This window comes from Anomaloglossus baeobatrachus (assembly GCF_048569485.1).
Source record: "Anomaloglossus baeobatrachus isolate aAnoBae1 chromosome 5 unlocalized genomic scaffold, aAnoBae1.hap1 SUPER_5_unloc_5, whole genome shotgun sequence".
NCBI lineage: Eukaryota > Metazoa > Chordata > Amphibia > Anura > Aromobatidae > Anomaloglossus > Anomaloglossus baeobatrachus.
The window spans coordinates 655,920-676,070 of record NW_027441809.1 but is presented as its reverse complement, the minus strand read 5'-3'; the positions used below and the strand labels follow the sequence as shown (position 1 = coordinate 676,070).

The 20,151-nt window shown below is 48.4% G+C and overlaps 1 protein-coding gene across 1 annotated transcript in view; it reads right to left on the bottom strand.

Annotated features, from left to right (window-relative positions):
• LOC142259272 (uncharacterized) overlaps positions 1 to 20,151 on the bottom strand; it is a 65,423-nt gene that overhangs the window by 5,926 nt on the left and 39,346 nt on the right. Inside the window, exons 6-10 of the mRNA XM_075331750.1 lie at positions 18,456 to 18,569; positions 17,892 to 17,948; positions 6,919 to 7,060; positions 6,224 to 6,321; positions 5,936 to 6,026 (exon numbers count right to left, since the gene is read on the bottom strand). Coding sequence (XP_075187865.1) covers positions 5,936 to 6,026; positions 6,224 to 6,321; positions 6,919 to 7,060; positions 17,892 to 17,948; positions 18,456 to 18,569 — 502 coding nt within the window. The remainder of the gene's footprint in view (positions 1 to 5,935; positions 6,027 to 6,223; positions 6,322 to 6,918; positions 7,061 to 17,891; positions 17,949 to 18,455; positions 18,570 to 20,151) is intronic.

The following is a 20,151-nucleotide window of genomic DNA, read 5'->3' as shown; positions in this document are numbered from 1 at the left end:
TTTGGTGATCGCTGCCGTAGCGAACATTATCGTTACGGCAGCGTCACACTAACAGACCTTGCCAGCGATGTCGCTGTGACTGCCGAACAATCCCTCCCTCAAGGGAGAGGTGCGTTCGGTGTCATAGCGACGTCACTGCGGTGTCACAAATCGGCCGGCCAATATAAGCGGAGGGGCGGAGATGAGCGGGACGTAACATGCCGCCCACCTTCTTCCTACCGCATTATCCGGTGGACGCAGGTAAGGAGATGTTTGTAATACTATTGTATGTTTGAGGATTTCGATAGCGTTAGGGCAATGACAGCCAGAGACGAGTTTGTGGTACAAGATGTTTTTATGATATGTAACCACGGTAGATACACAACGGAAATACACAGTATAACAAACACAAAAAAATACCTTTCTGAAACGGAGCGAAGGGGATTCCCGGGGCCACGCACCGGACTCCCCCAGGGAGACCACCAGAGCGAACCCCTATACAGGGACTGTCCGGCAATCAACCCCGGAAGGCCTAAATGCGGTGCAGCCGGGACACAAGGGGCAAGTGGTAAAGTCCAGAAGTGTCCGTACGGAATGAAAGTCCAGAATGGTTATGAACCGGAAGAAACCGGGCAGACGTGCTGACAAAAGACGGCAGACGGAGTCCGGGCACAGTTTGAAGAAACCGGGTATGGTCCAGAGTCGGTCGGTAGATTTCCAGGAGGATCCAAAGGTAATCAAGTAGCAGCAGCAGCAAAGCAGGAGCACACAGCAAGCAGTATACTCAGGCACTGGACTAAGCTTAGAGGCGGCCTTTTAAGCAGCTGGACAGGAAGTAGGGCAACAGAACACAAAACTCCATGTTAACTGAGGGCAAGCTTTTTCAAAAGAGGACTGGAAAACCCGGAAACCTGACAATGTTTGTCGTTCCTGCGGTGTCACATATAGCAATGTGTGATGCCGCAGGAACGACGAACATCGTACCTGTGGCAGCAGCGATATTAAGGAAAGGAGCGACGTGTCAACGATCACCGTTTTTGAACGATTTCGCGATCGTTGATCGTTGCTCCTTGGTGTCACACGCTGCGATGTCCCTACCAGCGCCGGATGTGCGTCACTGACGACGTGACCCCGACGATATATCGGTAGCGATGTTGCAGCATGTAAAGCACCCTTAAAGGTGGCTTTACACACTGCAACATCGCAAACGACATCGCTGTAACGTCACCGGTTTTGTGACGTTACAGCGACCTCCCCAGCGACATTGCAGTGTGTGAAACCTATCAGCGACCTGGCCCCTGCTGTGAAGTTGTAATCGCTACAAATCGTTCAGGACCATTCCTAGGTCCTTTGTTTCCCGCTGTGCAGCATGATCGCTAGAAAGTTTCAGTGTGTAAAGGGGACTTAAGTCTATGGAGCAACAGAAAGAGGCTCAATGGGCTTTAATTGTAAAAGACTTCTGGCTCAGAGTGTAGTGTGACCCGAGATACTGGAGAATGGTGACGTCACTCAGGAAAGTAGAAGAGTTGAGGTAGGTGAGTATATAAATACACTCACACTACATTACATGCACACTCCATTAAAAAAAAAAAAAAAAAGAGTAGGAGTCTTCTTTGTATGTATTCACCTATTTGTGCACGTGACTTCACCACATCGGCCTTTCTCACACTTGAAATGGAGCAGAAATAATGTGAACATATTGGTGAATACGAGGATGTATACAGATAAATACACGTTCATCACACACATATGTGCACAAATACATAGACATAACACATATACAAACATAATAGTCACACATTGCACATGAACTCACCCTCTCTGCAGATGATTGCACATGGTGGCCAGCACAGCAGGTCTTCTGGAGCCTGCACTTCCATCTTCTCTTGTGGTGCAGCCTCCCCTCCTCCTCGGGCCCGACTGCTGTATTCTCTTGAAATAATTCAGAGCCTCCTTTCTGGCTCTGAGGGTATGATTCCACTTGCGTATGACTCGTGCAGTCTCGCATTGGTATCACCCGACACAGTCGCACACTCTCCGGACAGGGGCGGTTCACCTGCATGGAAATACATGCAGCCTACCCGCTCCTGTCAGGACAGTGTGCGCCGTGCCGGGTGATACCAATGCGAGACTGCACGAGTCATACGCAAGTGGAATCATACCCTAAGACACAATCATCCTCTGCGTGGCCAGCAGCTTTTGTAGAAGTGATGAATCCTGCCCCCTGCAGGCCTCTAACAGGTGAAGGAAGGGGCCTGTGTCAGCTCAGCAGAATCATATGTGTTCAGCTGTTCTGGCCCCTGCTTCTCCTGTTAGTTTTGAAGCTGCCACCGGCAAAGGAAATCCCCATATGTTTTCAGGCCCTTGAGGCCCCTCCTGCTCAGGGCCCCTGTGCAGCTACACCGCGGTATGTCCACCAGTGACTCTTGTAGTTATGATAAGATTATTATTTTGTTTCTCCCACTGAGAACAATCAATCTTTATTCACCTGGTGAACACAGCACCAAACTAAAGGCTGCTTTACACCAGACAATCTATCGTGCGATAGATCGTCGGGGTCACGGTTTTTGTGACGCACATCCGGCATCGCTGGCGATGCCGGCCTGTGTGACACCTCCTAGCGACGCAGTATCGCTCACAAATCGTGAGTCGTGTACTGCTCGCTAGGTTCCATAATATCGTTTAATTTAGTTGATCATCGTTTCCGTGGTAGCACACGCCGCTCCGTGTGACACCACGGGAACGATGAGCAGCTCACCTGCCTCCCGCGGCCGCCGCCGGCTCTATGGAAGGAAGGAGGTGGGCGGGATGTTTACATCCTGCTCATCTCCGCCCCTCCGCTTCTATTGGCCGGCGGCCGTGTGACGTCGCTGTGACGCCGAACGTCCCTCCCACTTCAGGAAGTGGACGTTCGCCGCCCACAGCGAGGTCGCACGAGAGGTAAGTATGTGTGACGGGGGTTACTGACTTTGTGCGACACGGGCAGCGATTTGCCCGTGACGCAAAAAGGATGGGGGCGGGTACGATCGATTGTGAAACTGCACAATCGGTCGTACCGTGTAAAGCAGCCTTAAGAATCTAGGACATCACCAGCATCATTACCCTCCGCTAGGGCTGTGGAGTCGGTGTCTGAGCTCATTTTGGTGGAGTCGGTATAAAATACTCCGACTCCTAAAATATATAATAAATTGGGGACAGTAGTGCAATGCAGAATGTGCTGAATATTTTTTCATAGGAATTTGGGAAATTTATGAAATGTCCTATAAATGTCTGTTCTATTCCTGATCTAAGGCTACATTCACACACAGCGTTTTTGCTGCATTTTTTGGGGGTACGTTTTTCAGCTGCAAAAGCAGATCAGCTTTTTAAAAAACCGCATCACCTGAAAGGTTTTTGAGCTCATAGATAATGTTTTCAATAGCAAAAGCAGATTAGAAAAATACCGGACAATGCTTCAAACATGATAAGTACAATTAAACTGATGAATGAGAGTAATGAGCAACAGCTAGAAGAAAATTTAGGATTCAGTATGTGTGAGATGGAGCCACAGTGCTGTTCATATAACTGAGGAACAAACAGATATTACAACAGAAGAACAGCAAAATGATACTTTAGGATTAGATGATCTTGTTGAAGTTGCTTCAAAACACTTTCATATTCATCACATGCGCTGTGTTGTGCACACGCTGCAGCTGGCAATAAGAGGTAGTCTGCAAGAGGGACATGCTGGAAATCTGATTGGGAAAGTGAGGAAATTGGTTATTGCTGCCAGAACCCCGAAAATTGATTCCATCTTGAAGTGACGTGCTAAAAAAGAGGCAATTGTCAATCAAGCCACTCACTGGGGCAGTACTTATTTAATGATTGAGCGATTGCTTGAGCTAAAACCGTTTCTTATAGATATGGCGAACCCTCAGGTAACCCTAAATGAAAGTCAATGGACACAGGTGGTTGAATTGAAGGAATTGATTAATCAGCATTTACTGTGACTAAAAAATTACAAGCTGAGGATTTAACTCCTGGCGTTTTCATAAGGGAGTGGAAGAACTTGCTATTTTGTCTGTCCCAAAGAGGAGGTTTAATCACAGATCGCATTTCTGCTTCAATGAAACGTAAAGAGACACAGCTATTGGAAAATAAAATTCTTCTGGCAGCTGTTTATGTGAACCCAAGTCATCGTGTACTGCTTGATGATCATCAGCTTACTAAAGGAAAAGAAGCTCTGACTGAGGTAGCAGTTAGGATGAGCGGCTACAGGACTGCCAGACGCAAGAGGACTTGGGTCCTGACAATGCTACTGATGCCATATCTTCATCCTCATCAGATGAGGAGTTTAACTTTTGACAAATATTTCTATGAAATGGAGACGGCAAAGTGTTGCTGCAAGGAAAAAGATTTCACTCTGTCTCCTATAGCAGCAGCTTGACCATATTTCAGCACAATTTTTCACTTGCTCTCAAAGAAATAGAAAAATTCAGCCGTTCATCAAAACTGACTGCATGAGGCAATTCCTTTAAGGGGGCTTTACACGCAACGACATCACTAACGAGATGTCATTAAAGGTCACGGAATTCGTGACGCACATCCGGCCTTGTTAGCGACGTCGTTGCGTGTGAAACGTACGAACAACCACTAACGATTAAAATTACTCACCTAATCGTTGACACATCATTCTAATTCCAAATATCGTTGCTGTTGCAGGACGCAGATTGTTCGTCATTCCTGAGGCAGCACACATCGCTACGTGTGACACCCCAGGAACGAGGAACAACACCTTACCTGCGTTCTCCGGCAACGAGGTGGGCGTCACTTTCTTTCGGCTGCTCTCCGCCCCTCCGCTTCTATTGGACGGCTGCCGTGTGACGTCCCTGTGACGCCGCACAAACCGCCCCCTTAGAAAGGAGGCCGTTCGCCGGCCACAGCGAAGTCGCTAGGCAGGTAAGTCCAGCGATTTGCCCGTGACGTACAACCGACGGGGGCGGGTGTTTTCGCTAGTGATGTCGCTGTGTGTAAAGCAGCCTTTATACCTGAAAATTGTTAGAGATGTTGCCCATGTGGCTACGGCTTTGCCTCCAACCCAAGTTACTGTAGAGAGGTTGTTCTCTAGCCTTAAAATTATTAGGTCAGATTTGCGGTCATCTATGAAGGAGGCTCTGATGGAAGCAATTCTATTTCTTACAACAAATTCATAGACTGCGCAAATGTTATTGTTGAAAACTGTTTTTTTGCCACTTTCATAGTTTATTACATAGCGTTATTTTTACATATATATATATATATATATATATATATATATATATATATGAACACATACATACATACATATACACAGAATATCTATCTATATATGTAATGTATTACATAGTGTATTACAAATTTACAACTTATTACAGTTTTTTGTGTTCTAAAGTTGTATTCCAATAGTATATTTTAAGTTCCATCTAAATATCTTGATTGTTCTATCATAAAAATGATTCAATGTCTGATGTTCACATTGTACTACAATACATTTTTCACTTAAATATAAGCAATATAAGTGGGAATCGGAGTTGGAGTTGCAGGTTTGGCTTACCGACTCCACAGCCCTGCCCTCCGCTTTCTCTTAGAGGTCCACCATACAGATTAGATATTTCTTCCCAAGTTGTCTGCACATTCTACATACACTGTCATTTGGCTTTACAGATTAGAGATCTGAGCAGATAAGGGTCAATGTCTTCTAATTTCAGGGGATAGGGTGGATCCTACCTGTAAGATCTGGCTGATACAGATCTCACTCCAACAGAAGGAAGTCCAATGCCCAAAATAATGGGGGCAGTTTTGGGTGGAGGAGTATGTGGTGGTCTAGCAGCAGAATGGTGACCACTTGATATGGCCGGACTACAACCCTGATAAAGCAGCCACAGGCGGTGACTGAGAAGAATCTGTGACTTCTCTGCATTTAGTGGTCACTACTCACCTGGGCGGTTATCTGTAGGAATCTCCTCTTTACTCCGCTCATCACCCCTCACATATGTCTCTGTAGTATTAATATGGGGCAGATCTTCCCCCTGAAAGAAATATTGTAAAAGTCACAGACAGATGGAGAAGTCACATCTATGATCAGCTCTAATCCTGCCATCTCCACCGCTCTCATTACACAAGTATAACACATATAATACTGGAGGATAAAACAAGACTGAGCACAAGACCTTCACAGCCGTCTACACATCATAGGGAGATTTCATGGCCCCTTCTCTCCATCTACCTGATGATCCTGAGGAACATCGGGATCTTCTTGTTTACAGTCCTGTGGGAGAAGAGGACGGGGACATCTCTCTGGTGTTGTCCTCTTACTGGATAGACCTGGAGGAGACACATACAGGGACTGAATTCATTCCTTACATACAGATAATTATAGGCCGTGTGTATTTAGTCCTGTCTATTACCTGGTGATGTGAGGGGCTGGGGAACCTCCATCATGACGTCCTTGTACAGATCTTTGTGTCCTTCTAAATACTCCCACTCCTCCATGGAGAAATAGACGGTGACGTCCTGACACCTTATAGGAACCTTACACATACAATGATACCGTCACCCCCGATCCCTTCATAGCGTTACTGTATAATGTCCCAGCATTCCCAGCAGTGTCACCTCTCCAGTCAGCAGCTCAATCATCTTGTAGGTGAGTTCTAGGATCTTCTGGTCATTGATGTCCTCATGTATCGGGGGGTGAGGTGGAGGCCCCGTGATTGGGCTCAGGGGTCTTCCCCATCCCTCAGACACAGGGGCCTGACAGTGCTCACTAGAGGTCTTCTTCACTACTGTGTAATCCTGGTTATGGAGAGACACAGTAATAAATCCCACTCCAGACATTTCCAGAGTCCTCACCTCTCCAGTTCTGTCCATCTGTTATTCCCATAGATAAGAATGATGTAATGTGACGTCATCAGACTCTCTCACCTCTCCAGTAAGCCGGAAGAGGATCTCTAGAGTGAGGTGTAATATCCTCTCCGCCATCTTGTCCCTGTCCATATCCATCCTTCACGGGGCAATCAGGAGAATTCTCTTCTATAGAATAAAACCACTGAGAGGATCCGATATTATAAGGACCTGAATGGGAAGGAGATGAGCCGATATGTAAAATTAATGGAGATAATAATGAAGAGACGATATCATTTGGGCAGTAAAAAAAAATTTCAACATGAAGTTGCACCTAAAATAGTATCAATGAAAACGTCGGCTCATCAAGCAAAAAACAAGTCATCACTCAACTCCGATGTCGGAAAATGGAGACACAAGCCGATTTTTTTATGCTTTGTTTTTTTTAACAAAAGTCTGATTTTTATTCACTACTAGAGATGAGTGAACCTGGAGTTCGGTTTTCGGTACAAACTCAGACTTTTGCAAGATAGTAAAGTTCAGGTTTGGAGTTCGGGGGCTTTACGTATGGAAACCGCTCTCGTGTGATCAGATGTATTGTGCACCAAGAAATAAAACTGAATAAACCCGCCCTCCCCTGTTAGTGATCTGTTTATGGCTGCATGTGGGCGGAGACCGGAACTGCCAATCAGTGACTTCAAATAAAGTTCAGGTCAAATCCAGAACCGATCTTTAGAAATGTTCAGCTGGACCAGCAGAAGCCGAACGTCCACGGGTCCGCTCATCTCTAGTCACCACTTAGATAATAAATGTCTGATATTGCCGTAATCACACTGACCTGGAGAATCACGCTGACCGCTCACTTCCAGCACATCGTGAACGGAGTAAAAACAATGATGGAATTACTTTTTTTCACCATTTCACTGCACTTGGAATTTTTACTTTATTTCCAGTAAATTTTATGGTAAAATTAAAACCCATGAGTCATTTAAAAAAACAACAAAAAAAACAACAACTATTCTTTATACGGCAATGTGGGTGGAAAAATAAAAGAGCCGCGCAGCTACACACAATCATGTAGCAATGGAGATGAAATCCACCCATCTCTACATAAGGCACAGACGGTTTATTACTGCCTCTGCCTTCTCTGTCACTGTATACACAGTTCTGCGGTGCAATGCAGCGGGAATTGTGAGGGACCTGACAGCGACACAGATCTCTGTGTGAGAGCCCATCCACCATCGGTACTTGCCAACTGTAATGGTTTGGGGCCTGGTGAGTGCAATTATTTTTTTGGGGGGGGATATTTGCATTCTTTTGGTGGTGTCTGCTTTCTTTCATAAAACTCCTGCTGTATTCTTTAACTTTTTTAGATGTTTGGACAATTCATTATGGAACCACAACCAAGGTGTATTTTTGAATTAGGGCTTATATTTTATATGAGTATTCTCAAAAAAACTCCCAAAAATCCTACTAGGGCTTATTTTCCGGGTACGTCTTATTTTCGAGGAAACAGGGTACAAAGCGCTGACGGTGCCTCCTCCCCCATATACAGAGGATATGGTTACCGCTGAGACATTATATCAGTCTCAGTTACAAGGGAAGGACGATGAAAATAAAAATAAACTGAACTAACCTCCCCGCCCCCTTCCAAATGTGTGACATATAGGAAAATGCCACTGTCAATCCAAATCTCTGTTATTAGCCCCGACCAGGTAAAAAACAGCCATATATACAAAATAAGAAGTGTTACTAAATAGCTATGAAATATGTAAATGTGATCATAGACATATATTGAGACGGCGCCCAGCTTTCAGTCATAGGGGTGGCACTGATGCAGTTCTAATCACCGCTCAGTATACCGCGCTCTCGACACTGACTGACAGCAGGTTCCAATGCTCAGCTGCTGTCAGTTAGTGGGGGGGGGCAGGGTATTTATGTGGCAATAACAGACATTTCCCTTATTTTCAAACTGATATCGCTCGATATCAGACACAATGCTGAAGTTGGTTTCTTATTCGAGGCTGAAGTTGGTTTATTTTTTTTTTAGGTTTTTATTTTTTGGGTTTTTTTTATACAGGTTTAAGAACAAACATTAAAAAAAAAATCACAATAATAAAATACAATACAGTGCGGAGCACTGATGTGAATACACTTAAAAGCAGCAAAAAATAGTATCAAACTGGCACAAAATGGGCATCAAAGTGACATCAAGGCTCTTATTTCACAAGGGTAACAGGAAAAAATGCACCATACAATTTATTGTGCAGTTTTTCCTGAGTACACAGATACCTCATATGTGCTGGAAATCAATTGTTTGGGTGCACGGCAGGGCTCGGAAGGGAAGGAGCGCCATTTGACTGTAAAATTGTCTGCATTCATTCGCGAATGCCATGTCGCGTTTGGAGCTCCTGAGGTGCCTAAACAGTAGAGCTCCATGATAAGTGATCACATTTTGGAAACTAGACCCCTCAAAGATTTTACCCAGGGATATATTGAGCATTTTGAACCTACAGGTACTTTATAGAATTTAATAAAGTTAGGTCGTCATAATGAAAATTTTCTTTTTTTTTTTCCACAAAAATGTTGCTTTAGCACCACATTTCTCACTTTTTCAAGCTGCAACACCAAAATGTGGACGCCACATTTTGTAATCCAATTTCTTATGAGCACAGTGATACCCCACATGTGGCTAAAAACCTCTGTTTGGACAAACGGGAGGGCTCATAACAGAAGGAGCATCATGTGAAGTTTGGAAAAATTTTAAAAAATTGCGTGCACCATGTTGCATTTTCAGGACCCCTAAGGTACCTATACAGCACAAACCCCCACAAGTGACCCCATTTTGAAAACTAGACCCTCAAGGATTTCATTCGGGGGTATAGTGAGCATTTTGAACCCACAGGTACTTCACAAAAATGTTGCTGTAGTGCCAAATTTCTCACTTTTAGGCTATGTGCTCATGACCAGGTGACACTGTGTCTAGACGCAATGTCAGCTTTCGTGCAGAGATGCGAGTATTGTCCACTGGAGAACGCAGTTGCCCGGGCCCACGATCCAGGTTCAGGCTGCTGAGGACTTTAGCTCTATTTTCCCTTTGGACAAAACTCTCATCTCCACAGCATAAATTGACATCCTGAGGCTCAGGAAGCCGCGCTGCAGGTCAGTTTATGCTAAGGAAAAAAAACAAGCACAGTGGGCAGGAGATTTCCAAAAATCCTTCCATTGCACTTGTACTGCACAGCGCAGCATTTTGGACGCAGCGAAAAGACTCTGTGTCCAAAACGCTGCAAATACTGATCGTGGACACACAGCCTAAAAAGCTAATATGGATGGATAGACAAACACATATATAATGTCCCAGCCCCCAGCATAATCTAAGCTGGCACCCTTTAGTGACTTTCATGTGGCAGTGAAGGGTGTTTACCTTATATTTAGGCAAAAAAAAAAAAATAATTAAAAAAACCTATGTGGGTTCCCCCATTTTTGATAGCCAGCTAGGGTAAAGCAGATGGCTGAAGCCTGCAGATCACAGTTGGCAGCTTCACCTTGGCTGGTAATCCAAAACAGAGGGCACCCCACGCTGTTTTTTTTAAATTATTGATAAATAATTTAAAAAAAAAAAAACATGGGTTCCCCCCAAATTGGATCACCAGCTAAGGTGAAGCTGACAGCTGGCGTCTGGTATTCTCAGGGTGGGAAAGGCCATGGTTATTTGGCCCTTCTCAGCCTAAAAATAGAAGGCTGCAGCCGTCCCAGCAGTGGCGCATCCATTAGATGTACCAATCCTGGCACTTCACTCTGTCTCATCCCGTTGCCCTGGTGCGGTGGCAAACAGGGTAATAAATGGGCTTGATACCAGCTGTGTAATGTCTCCTCAAGCCCTGGGGTTAGAACCGCTCTGCGCATGTGGCTGATAGTTTTCAGAGGATGAGTAGGTGTCGCGGGCGGAGGAGGGGACGCTGCGCTCTCCCATTGCTCGGGTCCGGCTGCCGCTGCTGCTGCTCGGTGGCTCGAGCGATGGGCCGGATCCCGGGGACTCGGGCAGCGCTCCTCGCCCGTGAGTGAAAGGGGGTGGTTTGGTTTAGGGATATTGTCCGTGACGCCACCCACGGTTGTGGTGATTTTGGTGACACCACCGCTGTTCTGGACGGGGATCCCGGGAGCGGTGACTGGGAGCAGCTTGGTTGTTAGTTCTCCCCTCCGTGGGTAGGGGGTTGGTTGTCCCGGGGCCCGGTGATGGGGTAGGGATAAATGGCAGGCGGGTTGCGGGGCCTGGTGACGTGCAGGGTCGCGGGGGCAGCGCTGTGCCGCACGGCACGGTGGTACTCACTCAGCCCGGTGGTACTCACTCAGCCCAATGATGAAGACACAGTTCTCGGTAAAACACTCGGCTGGATGGACGGGTCCCACAGGCGGCTGCGGTGTTGTTGTCTCCCAGCAGGTTGGTGGTAACTGCCTTTCCCTGCACCTAAGTTGCTTGCACGGTTCCAACCGGTAACCCGCTCCCCGGCTTGGATATGGGCCAGAGGAGCCCCTTTTGCCCACAGGCGCTGGCCCTGAGAAACGGTTGCCTTGGCGGTGGCGGTGTCTCCCTCACTTGGTTGGACTGTTGCCTTCTGTCGGGACTTGACTGTTTGGAAACCCAGGAGGTCTCCTTCACTTACGGCAGACTCCAATCGGCCACTCCTGCAGACGGTCACCACCGTCTGCCAACCTTGCTGATCTGTCCGGGCCACACACCCGGACCAACTTCAGGCTGCTCTTTTACTACTTTCCTCCTTCCACTTTCACTGTCAAAACTAGACTGTCTGTTTTCCCGCCTCCAGGACTGTGAACTCCTCGGTGGGCGGGACCAACCGCCTGGCCCACCCCCTGGTGTGGACATCAGCCCCTGGAGGAAGGCAACAAGGGTTTTGTGTCTGACTTTGGTGTGCCTGCTGGGAGTGTGGGGTGTTGTGGTGTTGTTCTCTGTGGCCCCTGGCTTGTCCAGGGCGCCACATAGGGATCGCGAGGACGGAGCAGCAGCTGGTATCAGGAGACCGGGGGAGGACCGGGGAGTGACAGGGGGTGACTTAGCTGGACCTGGGGAGGACGTTTCTGTCCATCTGATATGTCACGTGACAGAAATCAGAGGAGGATGAATGCAGCGTGCGGCCACCATCTTAGATGATCAGTATGAGGAGGGTGAATGGAGGGCACTTTGGCCACAGGGGGGACCGGGGGAGGGGATTTATCTCCATCTGACATGTCTGATCAAGCAGTGTTGGCTCCCCCTTTCTAATATGAGAATGTGCCTGATCAAGAACCGGAGTAAACTGGTCTGGAACTGGACATAACGGGGTTAATGATAATGATGATGACCCCAAAATAGTAGAGACCCTGCACCTACCTCCACCTGCAGAGCCACACACTAGATATATAATACCCTGCACCTACCTCCACCTGCAGAGCCGCACACTAGATATATAATACCCTGCACCTACCTCCACCTGCAGAGCCGCACACTAGATATATAATAACCTGCACCTACCTCCACCTGCAGAGCCGCACACTAGATATATAATACCCTGCACCTACCTCCACCTGCAGAGCCGCACACTAGATATATAATACCCTGCACCTACCTCCACCTGCAGAGCCGCACACTAGATATATAATACCCTGCACCTACCTCCACCTGCAGAGCCGCACACTAGATATATAATACCCTGCACCTACCTCCACCTGCAGAGCCGCACACTAGATATATAATACCCTGCACCTACCTCCACCTGCAGAGCCGCACACTAGATATATAATACCCTGCACCTACCTCCACCTGCAGAGCCGCACACTAGATATATAATACCCTGCACCTACCTCCACCTGCAGAGCCGCACACTAGATATATAATACCCTGCACCTGCCTCCACCTGCAGAGCCGCACACTAGATATAATACCCTGCACCTACCTCCACCTGCAGAGCCGCACACTAGATATATAATACCCTGCACCTACCTCCACCTGCAGAGCCGCACACTAGATATATAATACCCTGCACCTGCCTCCACCTGCAGAGCCGCACACTAGATATATAATACCCTGCACCTACCTCCTCCTGCAGAGCCGCACACTAGATATATAATACCCTGCACCTACCTCCACCTGCAGAGCCGCACACTAGATATATAATACCCTGCACCTACCTCCACCTGCAGAGCCGCACACTAGATATATAATACCCTGCACCTACCTCCACCTGCAGAGCCGCACACTAGATATATAATACCCTGCACCTACCTCCACCTGCAGAGCCGCACACTAGATATATAATACCCTGCACCTACCTCCACCTGCAGAGCCGCACACTAGATATATAATACCCTGCACCTACCTCCACCTGCAGAGCCGCACACTAGATATATAATACCCTGCACCTACCTCCACCTGCAGAGCCGCACACTAGATATATAATACCCTGCACCTACCTCCACCTGCAGAGCCGCACACTAGATATATAATACCCTGCACCTACCTCCACCTGCAGAGCCGCACACTAGATATATAATACCCTGCACCTACCTCCACCTGCAGAGCCGCACACTAGATATATAATACCCTGCACCTACCTCCACCTGCAGAGCCGCACACTAGATATATAATACCCTGCACCTACCTCCACCTGCAGAGCCGCACACTAGATATATAATACCCTGCACCTACCTCCACCTGCAGAGCCGCACACTAGATATATAATACCCTGCACCTACCTCCACCTGCAGAGCCGCACACTAGATATATAATACCCTGCACCTACCTCCACCTGCAGAGCCGCACACTAGATATATAATACCCTGCACCTACCTCCACCTGCAGAGCCGCACACTAGATATATAATACCCTGCACCTACCTCCACCTGCAGAGCCGCACACTAGATATATAATACCCTGCACCTACCTCCACCTGCAGAGCCGCACACTAGATATATAATACCCTGCACCTACCTCCACCTGCAGAGCCGCACACTAGATATATAATACCCTGCACCTACCTCCACCTGCAGAGCCGCACACTAGATATATAATACCCTGCACCTACCTCCACCTGCAGAGCCGCACACTAGATATATAATACCCTGCACCTACCTCCACCTGCAGAGCCGCACACTAGATATATAATACCCTGCACCTACCTCCACCTGCAGAGCCGCACACTAGATATATAATACCCTGCACCTACCTCCACCTGCAGAGCCGCACACTAGATATATAATACCCTGCACCTACCTCCTCCTGCAGAGCCGCACACTAGATATATAATACCCTGCACCTACCTCCACCTGCAGAGCCGCACACTAGATATATGGCTGCTCTGTGCTTACAGGACCTGTGATGATGTCACATGGAGGGGAGGAGTCAGGGTCACATGATCAGCTCCTCAGTGTATGCAGGACTCTGCTGTGCTGGTTGTCATGGTGCTGGATGAGGGGAAGTTTATGTGTGGGGTCAGGAGGGGTTTACAGTGTGGATGTAGCAGAGCCGTGTGTGTACGAGGTGTACGGAGCGGAGCCGTGTGTGTACGAGGTGTACGGAGCGGAGCCGTGTGTGTACGAGGTGTACGGAGCAGAGCCGTGTGTACGAGGTGTACGGAGCAGAGCCGTGTGTGTACGAGGTGTACAGAGCGGAGCCGCGTGTGTACGAGGTGTACAGAGCGGAGCCGCGTGTGTACGAGGTGTACGGAGCGGAGCCGCGTGTGTACGAGGTGTACGGAGCAGAGCCGCGTGTGTACGAGGTGTACGGAGCAGAGCCGCGTGTGTACGAGGTGTACGGAGCAGAGCCGTGTGTGTACAAGGTGTACGGAGCAGAGCCGTGTGTGTACGAGGTGTACGGAGCGGAGCCGCGTGTGTACGGAGCGGAGCCGCGTGTGTACGAGGTGTACAGAGCGGAGCCGCGTGTGTACGAGGTGTACGGAGCAGAGCCGCGTGTGTACGAGGTGTACGGAGCAGAGCCGCGTGTGTACGAGGTGTACGGAGCAGAGCCGCGTGTGTACGAGGTGTACGGAGCAGAGCCGTGTGTGTACAAGGTGTACGGAGCAGAGCCGTGTGTGTACGAGGTGTACGGAGCGGAGCCGCGTGTGTACGGAGCGGAGCCGCGTGTGTACGAGGTGTACGGAGCGGAGACGCGTGTGTACGAGGTGTATGGAGCGGAGCCGTGTGTGTACGAGGTGTACGGAGCAGAGCCGTGTGTACGAGGTGTACGGAGCAGAGCCGTGTGTGTACGAGGTGTACGGAGCGGAGCCGCGTGTGTACGAGGTGTACGGAGCGGAGCCGCGTGTGTACGAGGTGTACGGAGCGGAACCGCGTGTGTACGAGGTGTACGGAGCGGAGCCGCGTGTGTACGAGGTGTACGGAGCAGAGCCGCGTGTGTACGAGGTGTACGGAGCAGAGCCGTGTGTGTACAAGGTGTACGGAGCAGAGCCGTGTGTGTACGAGGTGTACGGAGCGGAGCCGCGTGTGTACGGAGCGGAGCCGCGTGTGTACGAGGTGTACGGAGCGGAGCCGCGTGTGTACGAGGTGTACGGAGCGGAGCCGCGTGTGTACGAGGTGTACGGAGCGGAGCCGCGTGTGTACGAGGTGTACGGAGCAGAGCCGCGTGTGTACGAGGTGTACGGAGCAGAGCCGCGTGTGTACGAGGTGTACGGAGCAGAGCCGCGTGTGTACGAGGTGTACGAGGTGTACGGAGCGGAGCCGTGTGTGTACGAGGTGTACGGAGCAGAGCCGCGTGTGTACGAGGTGTACGGAGCAGAGCCGCGTGTGTACGAGGTGTATGAGGTGTATGGAGCGGAGCCGTGTGTGTACGAGGTGTACGGAGCGGAGCCGTGTGTGTACGAGGTGTACGGAGCGGAGTCGTGTAGGGACTTTTTCAAAAAAGTTTGTAACTGCGCCATTGGGAGCCATGGTCTTGGTTTTCTGTCAGGGGGTCACAAAGTGAGGTAATGGAGGCTGTAGGCAGACAGGAGACTGAAAGCCGTGGACGGACATGGAGCAGATATCCTGGAAGACCTGGGGCGAGTAGCAGAGGCACTATCAGTCACAGGCATACAGCAGAAGTCCTGAAGACTGCAGACAGGCTGCAGAGGTACTGACACCCACAGGCAGACAGGTAACTGAGGTATTGGAAGCCGCAGACGTCCTGGAGACCTCAGACAGGGGCAGACATACTGGAAGCCACAGGCAGATTGGTAGCTGAGGTGCTGGAGGCCACAGATAGTCTGGAGATGTTCTGGAGACTGCAGACAGGTCGCTGTGCACAGACTAATAGTCCTAATACCAGGACACAGGGGTGTATCTTGGTAGTATTATATAGGCCAGTTAAGCTCAGCACATGGAGCGTGTCCGGCTACTTACAAAGCCCAACATGGAGCACAGGAAAGTTTAGCAGAGCGGGGGAAGGGGCAGATCCCAGACACGGGACAGGCGTGTAACAAGTGGATGTTGTCAGCCAAATATCCAGCAATGATCCATAAAATTGTGACAACTCTGCATTTCTCTTCCCCTTACATCTATTAATTAATTCTCTATTGATCTATTCTCCCCTTTATCAGTGAATAACATTTATTTTTATCCTTTATCAAGTAAAATAATAATTGCAGATAGTGAAAGTCATTTTTCTGTTACCCAAATCTCTGCTGAACATTACACAATGTACATATCACATTCCTCTAAATAATGGGCACAATCTAGTTACACCTTTATCAATCCATTCTGTGACATTCCCAAAGTGCTCACAATTCCTGTTCTTCCAGATCAGAGCACAACATAAGTAATAACCTATACTAAAATGGAGTTTATTTCTGTCCAACACTGATCACACATTTTCCCACTCCACATTTGTCCCCTGTCTGTCCCAGGAGTCCCACTTCTAGGGGACATCGATTGCCGCCTTTCTCTGCACCATGATAGACATTTGGCTCATAGCGCAATGTCGGGCAAACACCTTCTTTCACAGAAGTAAATCTTATAGAAAATCCCTCACAATAACTATTGCACGGACACTGCAAAGATCCACAGATCTGGAATCTTCAGAACTGTAATCCTGATAATTTAAGTGATTATCAAAGAGAAAATGTTCATTCTAATACGTCATTCAGAGAATTTTGGAATTCAGAAAATGAAGAGGAGGAATGAGAACCAATAAGAAGGATATGAGAAGATCTCCAATACAGAACAAGAAAAAATGTACTTGAGTATGAATGAATTTATGGATAATGTGTCATGAGTGTGTCCCGCTCTGGGGAGACCTCTAGCGACTCTGGGATCAGAACGTCACAGCATCTTATTGTTCATAGGTCTACATCTTGATTTGAGTGAATCTACTTTTTTTTAGTGCTGTAGGAGTTAAGGACTCTTTCCATTCTGGCTGTCCTTTGTAACCTTAATCTCAGGTTCATCTCTTTTGTGACCACTCCCCTTTGTTAGAAAAATGCATGCATCTTACCATCTGACACCGGTTATAGCTTCTCATTTTATGCTGACCTTTATGGAAGGAGCCTGTCTCTGGACGAAGCTGAGGAGTTCTGACTATTGCAGCTGTGATGTTTAGCTGCATTGGAAGGGTTTGAAGTGTTTTTCTTTTTTGTGTCTATTTTCCCTTTGTCTCCTTTACCTTGTGTTGTATTAGTGCAGTGGCGAGACTACTGTTTTCGTCGGCCTTCTCACTAGCCATGGTGAGATCAGGGCGAGCGAAGGTCTAGGCACGTGATGATGTCGGGTGGGGGAGGACCCATATAAAGATGTTAGGGAGCGTAGGGTACAGATTCATGCAAGTTGCAGGAGGACCCCTCTCCTCATCATCAGGACCTTCCTTTTTTACCATTTCCGTTGTTACTTTTTTGTTATGCTGCACACTGAGCATCTGTAGGCTTTGACGTGACGTAATATTTTGGTTTTGACACCCACAGTTTTATCAGTTGAGCAGATTAATGTCCTGGCCAGGGGCCTAAATTTTGTCCCTGGCATTTTTTTGATAAGGATAGAAATCTTTCAGGTCATAATTACTCTAATATATTTACAATGTTTAATGGATCTGAAGGATTCTTCTCTGAACAGAAGGCCATTGCAATGTTAAACTAAATGGATAAGGATCGTAATTTGGAAGACGAGACTCAAGAGCATGGAGCTAGGCAGACCTAGAAAAAAGACAAGTTTGGAAGCACAAGAAAGTGGATCTTCTCCGAATGTTTATCTCCAATGCATAATTACACTTGCTCAGGAATGAAGCATCTGGGTTCGGATAGGAGCATTCCATCCACGCATGACACCAACAAGGCCTTCAGAAGGTGTCGAATTGGTATCTGCTAACGCTCCACCACAGTTTGCTGAACAAAATTCCCAATAGAACTGGAGTCCAGATGAGCCGTCTAAGGGAGCTAAACGTCTCCAAACGATGCAGACATGGAATGGAACGAGGAATAGGAAGAAGGCTTGCTTTTGCGGAGGGTAATCCCTCCTTCCAATTCCAGGTAATAGGTTTCCGGCTTCAAAGAACAGGTTTGGACAAGGTGCTCTGCTCCTAAACACAGTACCACGATTTGGAGATTTTCACAATGTAGATCAGATGTTTTGATACTGATTACTTTTGTAGGCTCAGGAACAGGAGCAGAAACAGGAACCTGAGAATCAAATGGCCTTTGGAAGGATGGAGCCAGGTGGATAGCTTTCTTCACACAGAAGACTTCCTTGGAACATTCCTATAACGTATGGCAAAGGAGATAAGATGATCCAGGGTAGTAGGTATATCAAGACCAGCCAGTACATCATTGGTTCTCTTAGATAAAACCTTCCCAAAAGGTGTCCGCCAGTGCCTGATCTTTCCATCTTAATTCAAAAGTGTTACGAGGGGGACCCGGGGAAGCGTGCCAAGATGGGAAATGGACAGCTTCCGCCGGTCAAGGTCCACTGTGCGGTGTAAGGGACCGCTGCTATGGTCAGGAAAGAGTGAGCGGGTTGCTGCTAGTGATTGTCTGGAACGTCACAGACGATCTATGTACACCGGTCCGCCCTAACCCGTGAGGGTTGTATGGCTCGGGGCTTCTCGTACGGTGTACCTGTTGCACGGGGACGCACAGAGGTGCCTACACACGTGTGCCAGCGTGAGTCACAGGAATATGGCACGGGGGTAGCACAGAGGTGCCCACGCACGTGTGCTTCAGAAACCAAGTGAGTCCGACAGAGACTCGAGGAGCTCACCTGGGACAGGAACACAGCCTGCTAAACGGGATACTGCCGGAGCAGCAAGGCAGGGGCAAGACCTGCAAACTAGGTGCTGCCTGAGCAGCAAGGGCAAAGCCCACAAAAGACAATAATGCCTAAGCAGTGGCATGGCAGCACGCTGCCAGACATCCAAACATAGAAGGACGGTCGCGCACCGCCATGATGGCAGGGGGAGCTTTTAAGGAGGTGTAGCTCCACCCAAGGGCGGGCGCGAGACGGGCGTGACCCAATCAGGGTTCGTGACGTCCTGGCCCAGCCAGTCAGGATTCAGCACATCACCAGCCTCGTCATGGGGCCGTGTGATATCAGTGAGCGAATCAGAAGACGTCACGTGGAGCACATGCTCATCTTCCTGCCTCTGGGTCATAAAGGTGGGATCCCCGGTTTCACAATGTGCAGAGACATGGGAAGTCTTGCTGCTTCCCTGAGCATCTATTCTTTGCACACTGCGCAACCTCCCAGAGCCTCCGTGATGCTGAGCAGGAGAGCTCGTGGCAGGCAAGGGATGGGAGACCGCTCCATTCCTTGCAAGGGGAGAACCACTAGGTGTCACCCTTCTGCTGTGTCTCTGAGAAGGCAACTCCTGCAGACTGCGCAGTCTCCCAGACCTTTGGTGCTGCTGAGCAGGAGGGCTCGTGGCCGACAAGGAATGGGGGACCACCTCATTCCTTGCAATAAGAGAGCCACGACGTGTAACACAAAAGGGTGCAGCCAAGATGACCTGCGTCAGTTTCTCAAAAACTCTCCAGAAATTCTATGAGGTCATTAGTAATTGGCTCATTTTTTCCCCACAAGGTACAGACCCAGGAGACAGCTTCTCCACCGAGGTGTGAAATCAGAAACACCACTTTGGACTGATCTGAAGAAAATGATTGACCCAACAGCTTAAAATGCAGGGTGCATTGTTTTATGAAACCTCGGCATTGCTTGGGATACAGCATCCTAGTGCTAGTATGGCACTGCCATATAGCAAAATCCTGAAGAGGGCGTGGCCTGCGTCCGTTCAAGATGGACGCTAGGTGAATGAGTTCTATGAGTCAGTAAGTTCAAGCGACAAAT